This window comes from Nelumbo nucifera, chromosome 7, assembly GCF_055504915.1.
Source record: "Nelumbo nucifera cultivar China Antique chromosome 7, China Antique-T2T, whole genome shotgun sequence".
Lineage (NCBI taxonomy): Eukaryota > Viridiplantae > Streptophyta > Magnoliopsida > Proteales > Nelumbonaceae > Nelumbo > Nelumbo nucifera.
In genome coordinates, this window is record NC_142655.1 from 27,296,585 (window position 1) to 27,309,082 (window position 12,498).

General features: G+C 43.0%; 1 protein-coding gene across 3 annotated transcripts in view; it reads left to right on the forward strand.

Annotated features, from left to right (window-relative positions):
- The window catches only part of LOC104593395 (uncharacterized), a 59,182-nt gene that overhangs the window by 38,146 nt on the left and 8,538 nt on the right, over positions 1 to 12,498 (forward strand). For all 3 annotated transcript variants that reach the window (XM_010253199.3, XM_010253198.3, XM_088892348.1), the window contains exon 4: positions 4,446 to 4,512. In XM_010253199.3, coding sequence (XP_010251501.1) covers positions 4,446 to 4,512 — 67 coding nt within the window. The remainder of the gene's footprint in view (positions 1 to 4,445; positions 4,513 to 12,498) is intronic.

The window sequence follows — 12,498 nt, forward strand, 5'->3', positions numbered from 1 at the left end:
TCCAACCTTCTCCTGTTCTCCACCCCTACATCTGGCCAATCCAATCCTTCTACCCACACCCTTCTACTCACAGGCCTTCTTAGAATAGATTTGAAGTGCTCCACACAGGCCCCGGAAATCTCCTCTTGTTGTACTAACTCAACTCCATCTATTACCAATTTGGAGATAAAGCTCTTCCTTCTCTTGCCATCTGCTAGAGAGTGGAAATACCTAGTGTTTCTGTCTCCCTCTTGCGACCATTTACACCGAGATTTTTGTCTCCAGCTAATTTCCTCCTTGTGCAGGTAGTCCTCTAACTGTCTTCTCAAATCTCTCCTGAGATCATTGTCTTCCTCTCCAAATTCTCCCCTTTCTTCTTTAGAGTCAAGGCTTTCAATCTTATCCATCAGATCTCCCTTTCTTTCTTCTATCCTCCCAAACTCCACCAAATTCCACTCCTTGATTTTTGCTTTCAAGAATTGTAGTTTCTTATGGAATCTCATCCCCTCCCATTCCACCAGTGGGTTACACTCATACCACCACTCCCTCACTTTGTTAGTAAACCCTGGATGAAGTAACCACATATTTTCAAATCTAAAGGGGGTAGGACCTCCACACCTTCTTTCCTCCTTACATAACACTATTGGCCAGTGATCCAAGGTCACCCTTGGGAGAAGCCAAGGTTCCCCAATCTTCTTCCCAATCCAAAGAGAACATGAATCTACCCAGCTTAGAGCAAATGGGTCTAGATTGGAGATTTGACCATGTAAATGTCTTATGGGCTAGGGGAATCTCTTTAAGCTCAAAGGCATCGACAAAACTGTTAAACTTCCTCATGCTTTTTGTCACCCTCTGATTAACCTTATTGGATTCCTCCGAGAATCTGATCACATTGAAATCCCCACCCATGCACCAAGGCCCATCCCACAACCCTCTAACATCAGTCAATTCCTCCCACAACTCCTTCCTCTCTCTGTAGTCATTCGGTCCGTAAACATTTGTGAGCACCCACATATAATCATCCTCTTGCTGCTTAAACTTCATGGAAACCGAGTACTTTCCGATCAACTCCTCCAAACCTTCAACCACATTGTTACAATCCCCCCGGAAGCACCCCACGAGGGAGCAGCCACCCAGCTAATCCCCCTGGCTTTCCATAGCCTCCTTGCCCATTTGTTATTAAACTCCATTCTCTTAGACTCTTGCAACAACACAATGTTTGGGTCATACCGTCTTATTACTTCTTTTATTGTCGCTCTCTTCCTTGCACTCCCAACTCCCCTCACATTCCAACTAAGAATCTTCATTCCGCTTCTTTTTTAAACCCCTTGCCACCTACCCGCTACTTTCCCCCTTTTCTTCTATCCCCTTTTACCCCGAGCTTCTTGTCTCCTTCTACATCTCTCTTCAATCTCTCTACTTCACTCAATCTCCTCTTCTTTTTTCTGATCTCCTTCTTCCTCTTCTGTAAGCTTTTTTTCAACACATTCAAATCTTCCAACCTACAACCCAACTTCCCAACAAATTTTGCTATCATGTCTTCTCTCACCAAGTCCTCCACCCCTACCCTTCCTACAGAATCCCCTCCATCTCTGTCCACCTGCCCTTTCTTCCTCTCCTCTGGTCCCACCTCTGTTCCTCTCCATCCATCCTCCCTCTCCTATTACCTCCCTCCTTCCCTGTTCTCTCCCCGTAATCCTCTCCATCTCTACCCTCATTCCTTTCCCTCCTCTCCACTAACCCCTCCCCTCTTCTTTCCTCCCCTTCCCTCCTCCAGATCAACTTTCCTTCCACTTCCTTAAACACTCTTTCAATGATTTCCCACACTTTTTCACTCCTATACCTTCCTTTCCGCACCTTCCCACTTTCCTTCCTTCCCCTCTCCCCCTCCTCGGAGAGCCCGCCTACTAGCTTGGCTGCATATTCATGGGCTACAGGACTTGGAACAGAAATGGAATCTGGAACCAAAGACACAGGAGACACATTAGTAGCACAAACCGAAATCACTTGGTTACTTGGGACTGATGGACAAGCTAGAAAAGGACTGCTCTCGGCCTCCCTCTCTTGTTCCAGAGGTTGGTAACCATCTATCTCTCTGAGTTGGTTGGGAAGTACTTCTGTCCTTTGGTCATCCTGGTGATCTTTCCACTCTACCCCTGGTTCAGCCCTAGATGGTGTGTTCCTGCTCTACTTCCGGTTCTCCCGGTCTGCCCCTTCTGATAATCGTTGCACACTCTGTAGTCTTGGGAATGAGTTAAACCGATTGCAATCTTCACCCTGAAATAAGCTTGCAATATTCCACCCATCCATGTCACCTCTAGCACAACTACCTTCGTCGTTTACACTGCCCACGCTAGTACCATCAACAGAAAAGTCCTCCGATTCTTCATCTCCTTCACTGCACTGCACCCAAACTTCATCCTTCTCTTCCCTCTCTTCAGTTCTTTCCCTAGCGTATCTTGGATTCGGCCTCTCTGAGGAGCGTCGCATGGGGCTAAGCTTCTCCAGACTTCGTTGGGAAACCCACTGCAAATCCAGCTTCTTCTCCATTTTCCGCCGCTGCGCGCATTCCCCCCCCTTTCTCGCAACTTGGGACGATGATAGACCATTAACATCGTCTATCAGCAACCCAAGAAGAGTCCCCATACCCCGACCCACGTGACATTTTAAGTTATCACGTGGGTCCTTCAAGTGGAGCCTCCTTTCGGTGTTACACCCATCCGACCCACTCGCGTGACCTTTTAAGTTGTCACGTGGGCCCTTCCAACGCTGTCCCGGTTCAACCTTCGCCCCACCCAACCCACCCGCCACCTTCAACGGCTTGGACCAAACCTTTTGGCTCCCCAACCCATCCTGCCTCTTCGCCACATCAGCATAAGAAGAAGAGCCCGCCATTAATTTGTTTAATTCAAACCCATTTGAAGTAGTTTCCTTAATTAGGTTGCTTGTCGTTTAGTTTTCCCCAACCGACTCAGTAACCCCAAAAATATCTTTCATCTGCTCCACCTTTTCATCTCCCAACCTCTGCCCTCCACGTGTCCACCACCCAGCCAGCTCATCATCTTCTACCTTCGGAGCAGCTTCCCACCACGACCGTTCAACTTCGGAAGCCACCCACACCTTGTACCAGGCTTCATCCGAGCAGATTTCAAAGAACCTCGGCATGTTCTCATGCCTTACACCAGCTACTTGTAACTCCACGACACCCAGATTTCGTTTATCAGCTTTCACCAAGATACCTCCCAGACTTTGCACGATGTGCTCAAGAACAGAGTCTTGCCAAAGGTGAAATGGAAGGTTTACTGGTGTCCTTTGTAAATCTGATGGTGAGTCTGGATATCACTTATTAATTTCTTGCCACTTTGTTAAAGTCATTTGGGAATGGTTTACTTCTTTGTTTGGATGTAGGTGGACTCCACCTTCGAATGTGCAAAGCTTATTTACTTCCATGCCTAACTGGTCAACCAAAAGGGCCAAGATCATGTGGAGATGTGGTAGTGCTGCAATGTGTTGGACTATTTGGGAGGAGAGAAATTCAATGGTATTTCCAAATAAGGAGAGAAGTTTGGAAGTAATCCTGGAGACTATCCACATTAGGGTGATTCATTGGTTGAAAACCTTGGAATTGTTTGCGGTGTTCTCAGTTGATGAGATGACCAGAAAGTGGAAGGAGATTGCAGAGTTAAGCTCAATCAAGAAGACCTCAAATTCCTGCTGGACACTTCCACCTCATGGGTTTACCAAACTGAATTTTGATGGTAGCAGCATGGGCAATCTAGGGCCCTCTGGAGTGGGGGGGGGGGGGGGTGATAAGACATGAAAAAGGGAATTTGTTAGCTATGTATTCTGGTCCAATTGGGGTGGGAGATTCCTTGAGGGCTGAGATCCTAGGAGCTCTTGAAGGGATACAAAGGGCCAAGGAAATGAACTTTAAAAAGTTGATCATAGAAGGTGATTCTGAAATTGTAGTGAATTGGCTAAAAGAGGACAATTCTATGCTCTGGAAATACAGCAATGAAAAGAGGAAGTTCAAGTGGCTCACCAAGGATATTGAAATTCGTTGTACATGGATAGTGAGAAGTGCTAATGCATTGGCAGATGGTCTAGCTAGGTCAGGGGTGAACAGAAACTCTATGTTTTGGGCTGTTTTGTAATTGCTCCATGGTTGGGGCTTATAGGATATTAGGGAGTTAAGATTCTTTAGCTCCTTACCTTGTAATTCTGGTTTTCCTATCTATTAATAAAATCCATTGTTATTGATAAAAAAAAAAATCCTTGCTGATCAAAAAAAAAAAAAAAGAAAGAAAAAACAAAACAACCATGTATATAGGCTCCAGAGTCGGCAATCCCTATTACAGATTGTATGAAGGGTTATATTTGTTTCTATAAAAGGCCATATTTGTTTCTATATGAAGGAAAAGTAAAAGAACTGTTGGTTATTCTCTTTATTTGTTTCTCTCCTGCAGTTTTAGTAGCAGAAGCTATTGCTTTAATTGCAGCTGGCACAGTTCATCGAGTTTGTGTCACGACATGGTAATGTTATTTTATATTATTCTGATCTTACCATTTATTTCTGGGTTGGTATTGTATCATGTTTTCAATTTAACATTAGAAATTTAGAATCACCTATCATTATTTGGTTGGCATAAATGTGTGGTTTTGCTTTTCTTTTTTATATTAAAAGATGTGTTCAAGTAAGTGCAAAACCCAATTACCCAGCAAAAATTTTTCATATAAAAATGTCTGGTTTTGAGGTTCAATTTGTTCATGTTCTCTCTTTTTCTTTACAAGATACACTAAACCATTATAATTACTCCATTGAGAGCCTTTCATTGAAAAGGAAGTAGTAATAAAATAAAGAGATGAAAAGCTTGTCAAATGTTGAAAAATAACTTAATGCAAAAAATTCATTTTCTTTTCTGATTGTAGACTATGGATTATTCAAATGTCTTTGGATTATTGATTTGCTTTTCTGTTTGGTCGTAGCACCAAAAGATTTACTCTTTTGGGTATCTTCTTGGACTGTGAATGGAGGTATAAGTGTTGGAGGGAGTGTTTCCTCTCTGTTTTAATGGGGTTCAGATCTGAGAAGTGTTTCTTCATTCTGGGGTTTTGATCTAATGAACCTAGTACAAGGGTATCCTTGGTGGACAGCAAGTGCTGCTGGTTGGGTTATTTAATCTGCACTGCAAATTGATTGCATCTGCAGTGTTGTTGTTTGGACTGCGAGGGTTGGCTGCATATTTCCTTTTTTGTCTTGGAAAATCTCTGCAAGTACATGTTCTAGTCTGAGGCCAGGTTGTAACTGATGTGTTTTGGAAGTTTTTTTTTTTTTTTTTTTTTTCTACTCAAGTATTGCTGTGATAGGCTTGTTGAAGGTGTTTGATTGCTGGCCTGAGACAACAGTAGTAAGTTATTCCTTCCTCATTTCTGGTGGTAGTAAGATTTAAGTTAATGCTGTTTGAGTTGGTGGTTCTCATACTTTGACCTCAGTATGGCTACAGAGGATTCTGCTATTACAGGGATTTAGAGAGGTCAACCTGTTTTCAGTACTGGTGCTGGAAGTGGAAATTTCCCTGTTTCTATCACCTCTTTGGATGGACTAAATTATTTTGAGTGGACTAGAGGAGTTAAATTGTTTGTTGGTGGTAGAGGAAGTTTGGGGCTTCTAACCAGAAGTGTTGTTGAGCCTAAAGAAGCCGGACCTACTTGTGATAAGTGGGACCAGGAGAATTATATGCTATTGTCTTGGCTTTTATCCACCATACAGCCCACTTAAAAAAAAGATTCATGTGGGATAATATGGATAAAGAGATTTGCAACCAAGGTAGAGCCACTTTTTTTTTTTGAACAAAGAATTATGCTTATGAAATTGTAGGTTTTCAAGACTGCTATTTAGTCTTGATCACTAAGAGATTTTAGGTTCAATGAGAAGAGAAAGTGAAGAAGATGTAGAAGAAAGAGAGATGGAAGAGCAATAGAACACAGATTTTGAGGAGAAGAACAGAATGTCAATATTCTGCCGCCGCCACTTTAAGTTAATATATATAGGTTATGCTAGTTACATGAAAGGACATATCTGCCCTTGGTGTTTACATCATAACTACTAACAAATAACAACCAATATAAAACTGAAACTAGAAATAACAGAACAACAAAATAACCACAGCTGTGACTAGATACATTCTACCCTACGGACAGATTGGTACCACAGCTGTGGGGCCCACATCAATGTTCTCTACACTCCCCCTCAAGTTGGGAGTATATGTTTATCATTCCCAACTTGGATAGATCCGCCTCTAGCTTCTTTCTTGATACGGCTTTAGTAAGAATGTCGGCTAGTTGCATACTGGATGTGATGTAAGGGAGGCATACTTCTTGAGATGAGACCCTCTCTCGCACAAAATGATGGTCAACTTCAATGTGTTTGGTTCTGTCATGCTGTACCGGATTATGTGCTATATTAATGGCGGCTTGATTATCACAGTACAGCATCAGGGGCTTCTCATACTCAATACCCAACTCCTCAAGTAGAGATCTTAGCCATAGGATTTCAGCCACTCCATTGGCCATGGACCTGTATTCTGCTTCAGCACTTGACCGGGAGACCACACTTTGTTTCTTACTTCTCCAGGAGACAAGGTTTCCTCCCACAAGGGCACAATATCCCGAGGTAGACCTTCTGTCATCAACACTCCTAGCCCAATCTGCATCAGTATAAACCTCCACTTTCATGTGATTGTTGTTCTTGAAAAGTATACCCCTACCTGGGCATCTCTTCAAGTAGGCTAAGATTCTTTCTGCCGCAAGAAGATGTGTGGTTCTAGGAGAATGCATGTACTGGCTGACAACACTAACAGCATAAGTAATATCTGGTCGAGTGAGGTAGAGATATAGGAGCTTTCCTACCAGTCGCTGGAACATAACTTTGTCTTTAAGAAGCTCCCCACTCTCGGCACTAATCCTGTGATTCTGTTCAATTGGTGTATCTGCAGGCTTGACACCTAATTTTCCAGTTTCTGCCAACAGGTCTAGGACATATTTCCTCTGAGATATAAAGATCCCCTGTTTGGATCTAGCAACCTCAATACCCAAGAAATACCGGAGTACACCAAAGTCCTTCACCTCAAATTCTTGGTGAAGAAGCTGTTTAAGAGACTCAATCTCATGGCTATCATTCCCTGTGACCACAATATCATCAACATATACTGCCAATAGTGTCAAAGAGGACTCCACCCTCTTGATGAATAGGGTGTGATCTGACTGGGCCTGTACATATCCAAACTTCACAAATGCTAGTCTGAATCTATCGAACCAAGCCCTAGGTGACTGTTTCAAACCATACAAAGCCTTGTTGAGCCGGCAGACCTTCTTACCTACTTCTGCATCATAGAAGCCAGGTGGCAAACGCATGTAAACTTTTTCCTGCAGATCTCCATTCAGAAAGGCATTTTTCACGTCCATTTGGTATAAAGGCCAAGTGTGACTTGCTGCAAGGGACAAGAGAACTCAAATAGTAGTCATCTTGGCTACCGGTGCAAATGTCTCCAAGTAATCTATGCCATAAGTCTGTGTAAACCCTCTTGCAACTAACCGAGCTTTATACCTCTCAATAGATCCATCTGCATTATGCTTCACCGTAAATACCCATCTGCATCCAACTGGTTTCTTTCCTTTTGGCAAATCAACTACCTCCCAGGTGTTGTTCTTCAACAGAGTATCCATCTCAACTTGCATTGCATCTTTCCATTCAAGGACGGATAGGGCTTCTTGCACTGTTCTTGGAATAGGGACATTGGAAATGGAGCTAAGGTAGGACTTGTAGGTAGGAGATAGGCGATCATAGGATAAAAAATGGGAAATACAGTGGGCTGTGGATGTGGTACAATGTCGTTTCCCTTTACGGATTGCAATTGGAAGGTCAAGATCATCTGTAGGGGAAGTCTCTGTGGGCTCTAGGACTGAAGTATCTGGACCTGGAGCTGCAGATGAGATTGGAGCTGGTCTGGACTGCTGATGATCAGGATCAACTTGCCTGCACCGCCTGTGATAAACCCTCAACTCCTGATCCCTCTGACCACCCTCACCATTGCAGTTCTCATCACCCAATGGAATAGGTAAAGGAACTGCCCCACTCTCACTGCTCTCCCCCTGAAGACAAGAACTCAAACCCCCACTCTCAATACTCTCCCCCTGAGGGGCAACCCGAGGATAATAGGGCGTCCCCTCAAAGAAAGTGACATCCATGGAGACAAACTTCCTCCCGGAGATAGGATCATAACAGCAATAACCCTTTTGAGTTGTGCATAACCAAGAAAGATGCATTTGGAGGCTTTGGGTTCGAACTTGGAGGGATGGGGTCCGAGAAGCTGAACAAAGCAAGTGCAACCGAATGTCTTAAGGGGAATAGAAAACAAGTCCTCACGTGGGTGTAGAAGCGAAAAAGGAGATCGCATATCAAGGACCTTGGAAGGGACCCGATTAATAAGGTATACCGCCGTGAGGATAGCGTCCCCCCAGAAGCGAATAGGGACATTGGAAGTAAACATGAGGCTTCTAGCCACTTCCAAAATGTGCCTATTCTTCCTCTCGGCAACTCCATTCTGCTGAGGTGTATGAGGGCAAGAGCTCTGGTGGATAACCCCATGATGAAGAAGATAAGATGTCAATGATTTAGCAAAGTATTCCTTTGCGTTATCAGATCGGAGAACTTTGATCTTGGCATCAAACTGGGTTAGGATCATTTGGTGAAAATTTTGGGTCAGGGAAGGTACCTCATCTCGTGAACGCATGAGATAAACCCAAGAAAAGCGGGTATGGTCATCAACAAATAACAAAAAATATCTGTACCCACCCATGGAAGGGATATGATAAGGCCCCCAAACGTCAGTATGCACAATATCAAAAGAATTATCACTCCTTTTATTACTCAATAAATAAGGCTTTCTACAATGCTTAGCAAACTCACAACTTTCACACTGTAGCTGAGACAACTCAATAGACTCAAATAAAGTAGGAAACTGACTCTGTAAAGATCGAAAAGACAAATGACCTAATTGGTTATGCCAAAGCATAACCGGACTCACACTCTTAGAAACAAAAGACAACTTCTCTACTGACTCTCCCTGACGAAACCGCTCCCCGAGCAGATAGATTCCATTCATCTCACGGCCAGTCCCAATCACTTTCTGCGTCTCCAAGTCCTGAAAAACACATCGGTCAGGGAAGAAGGTTACTGAGCAGTTCATATGCTTGGTAATACTACTGACTGAAAGAAGGTTAGTATCAAGCTTAGGCACATGCAAAACAGATGATAGGGAGATAGTATCTGAAAGCTTGATGTCACCCTTCCCAGAAATAGGAACCAGGGAGCCATCAGCAATAGATACCTTATCTCTACCAGAAGACAAATGGTAAGTAGTAAACAGTGAAGGCAAGCTAGTCATGTGATCAGATGCACCTGAGTCTATTACCCAACAAGGTTTAGTAGTACCTGGAGCTGAGTAATGATAGGCTGAAGCTCGAGTACCTGAATGGGCGAAGGCAGAGGTGATAGGGGCTGATGGAGGCTGCGGTGGTTGAGCTGAATTTCCAACCTCCTTTTCTAGCTGTATTAGTGTAGCCCGAACTGCAGCTAAGGTCTCCAAAGATGTTCCTTTTGTGCCAGATGAGGATGCTGAATCAGTGTTCATGGCTACATGAGCAGTGCCCTTCTTGTTTCTTAACTTCGCAGGAACCAAGTGGGGATGCAGTTTCCAACATGTCTCTTTTGTATGTTTGGGTTTCTTACAATGTTCACATACTACATCCTTCTTGTCTTCCTTCCTCCTGTCCTTCTCTGAATCACCCCCTGGTTTGGGTGTAGCCGCTACAAAGGCTGATATGGGTTGCATCATAACCTTCCTTCTGGTTTCTTCACTGTGTACAAATGAGTAAGCTTGAGAGAGAGTCACACTGTCTCTAGTAAAAATCTGTTGCCTCACAATATCATATTCTGAGTTCAATCCCGCCAGGAACTCAAGCACTCTGTTTGTCTCGATGTGCTTTCTATGGGTCTGAGCATCTTTGGGACTCTCCCACTCAAGAGTCTCTAAGTGATCAATCTCATGCCACAGGGACTTCAAGGTAGAGAAGTAGACCAATACCGGTTTCTCTCCTTGTTTAAGGGTGTTCACTTCACATTTCAATTCATATGCTCTGGCAACATTAAGGGGTTGGGAGTAAGTTTCTTTCATAACATCCCATATCTCCTTAGCTGTCTTTGCCCACAAATAATTCCGGCTAATATGAGGCTGCATAGAATTACACAGCCATGTCATAACCAAGTAGTTTTCTTGCATCCACTTGGTATATGTCGGGTCTCCCTTGGAAGGTTCTTTCATATCTCCAAGGAGGTACCCTAATTTACCTCTTCCACCAATAGCCATCATGGCTGATTGGGCCCATTCCAAATAGTTTGATCCATCAAACTTTACGGTCGTAATCTGACCACCCATCTCAGAAATACCACCATAACTGATGTTCCCAAGACTGCCTTCTGCCTGAATTTTAGACTCCATTTCTGTCAAGTCTCAAAACAGTACTTGAATCACCAATCACAATCAAAACAGTATAGGCCTGATCTGTATTCTCAGTGTATGTGCACAAAACCGAAGTAATTCTGATCTGAAACCAACTAGCCAACACAGCAGTAGCTGTCCGTAGATCTCTAACCCCCTTAGAACTCTGAGAACAGCTTTAAAACAAAACTGATATGCTAGGGAAAGTTAGGGTTTTAATCAGTCCTGAAAGGAAGCAATTCAGTCGCACAGTCCAAACTGTATAGATGAGCTTGCAGTAGGGTTAATAAGAAACCCTAGAATCTGATCGGACCTACCAATCAACTTAAGAGTAGCTCTAGATAGATCACAGAGTTTAGTCAACCACTAGGGCTTGCTGTAGATCACTTTCAAACCCTAGAGTAGAGAGAAACACAGTTCGGTCCAGGGTTTGATGTAAAACCCTAGGAAATCGAAGAAGGAAAGGGCTAGAATGGTTCGGCCTTCCCCTCCAGATAGATCCAACCTATCTTCTCTGAAAGAACTTCTATTAAAAAGTAACAACTTACAAGGAAAAAATAGTTCGCTGCCTTCTAGGGTTACCTGAACCCTAGTCTTCTCTGATCCTTCCTGACCACCAACACTCTGCAACCCTAGCAAGTTTCCAGCAGCTGCTAGTACCTCTGGCGATCTCCAAGAATCAGTCTGTGAACTCCTTTTCAGCTTTCAGTCCTAGGAGATTCTCATGTGGTCGGCTGGTATTAGACTCACATGAAAAACCTTAACTTGGCTCTGATACCATGTAGGTTTTCAAGACTGCTATTCAGTCTTGATCACTAAGAGATTTTAGGTTCGATGAGAAGAGAAAGTGAAGAAGATGTAGAAGAAAGAGAGATGGAAGAGCAATAGAACACAAATTTTGAGGAGAAGAACAGAATGTCAATATTCTGCCGCCGCCACTTTAAGTTAATATATATAGGTTATGCTAGTTACATGAAAGGACATATCTGCCCTTGGTGTTTACATCATAACTACTAACAAATAACAACCAATATAAAACTGAAACTAGAAATAACAGAACAACAAAATAACCACATCTGTGACTAGATACATTCTACCCTACGGACAGAGTGGTACCACAGCTGTGGGGCCCACATCAATGTTCTCTACAGAAATATTGGGAAGCAAGGAACTTCACTCTCTTCAGGAGGTGTATTCTCTTGTTGAATTTAAGGAGCATAGCTATGAATAAGGAGAATGAAGAGGTTGATAAGGAATGGTGGTAAGAAGTCTGAGGTGAATGAGGAGAATGAAAAGGTTGATAAAGACAAATTGTGGTACTCTCATGGACTCATTGTGGCCAATCTCATTATACTAAGGAGACTCGTTGAAACTTTGTAGGGAAGCCTAAGAATTTTCAGAAGAAGCCAAAAAAAAAAGCAAATGAATGCTCTCTAGGTCCTGCACCAAAGTAGGAAATACTAAATGCATTGAAAGATCAATTGGATGAATATGGTAGGGCACTTCGTCATCTAGAGGAGACCTTTATTATTCCCTCTATGGCTCTACCTCCTATGCTTCCAGTTCAGGTAACCAGGCCTTTGTCTTCCATGTATCCACTACATCTCAAACCCCTTGAATCATTTATTCTGGGGCTTCTAACGATTACAATCAGTAACCAAACTTGTTCACCTCATACCATTTATTTTCTAGTAGGGATAACGTGAGGTTAGTAAGTAGTTCTCATTCTACCATTGCTGGCCAAGGAACTGTCTCTCTCTTAATTGGAATCAATTTGGACCCTATTCATCATGTTCCTAAGGCTCTGTTTGGGAAGAGTTCAAATGCTGGTTCAGTTTTTCTAGTGTTTGGTAAGAGTGCATTTATGTCTTGAAAATGACAGCAAACACATATATCAAGGCATGGTTGCATTCAAAATGAGAGCTTTGGAAGAGGTCATTGACGACATAAAACCGAGGGT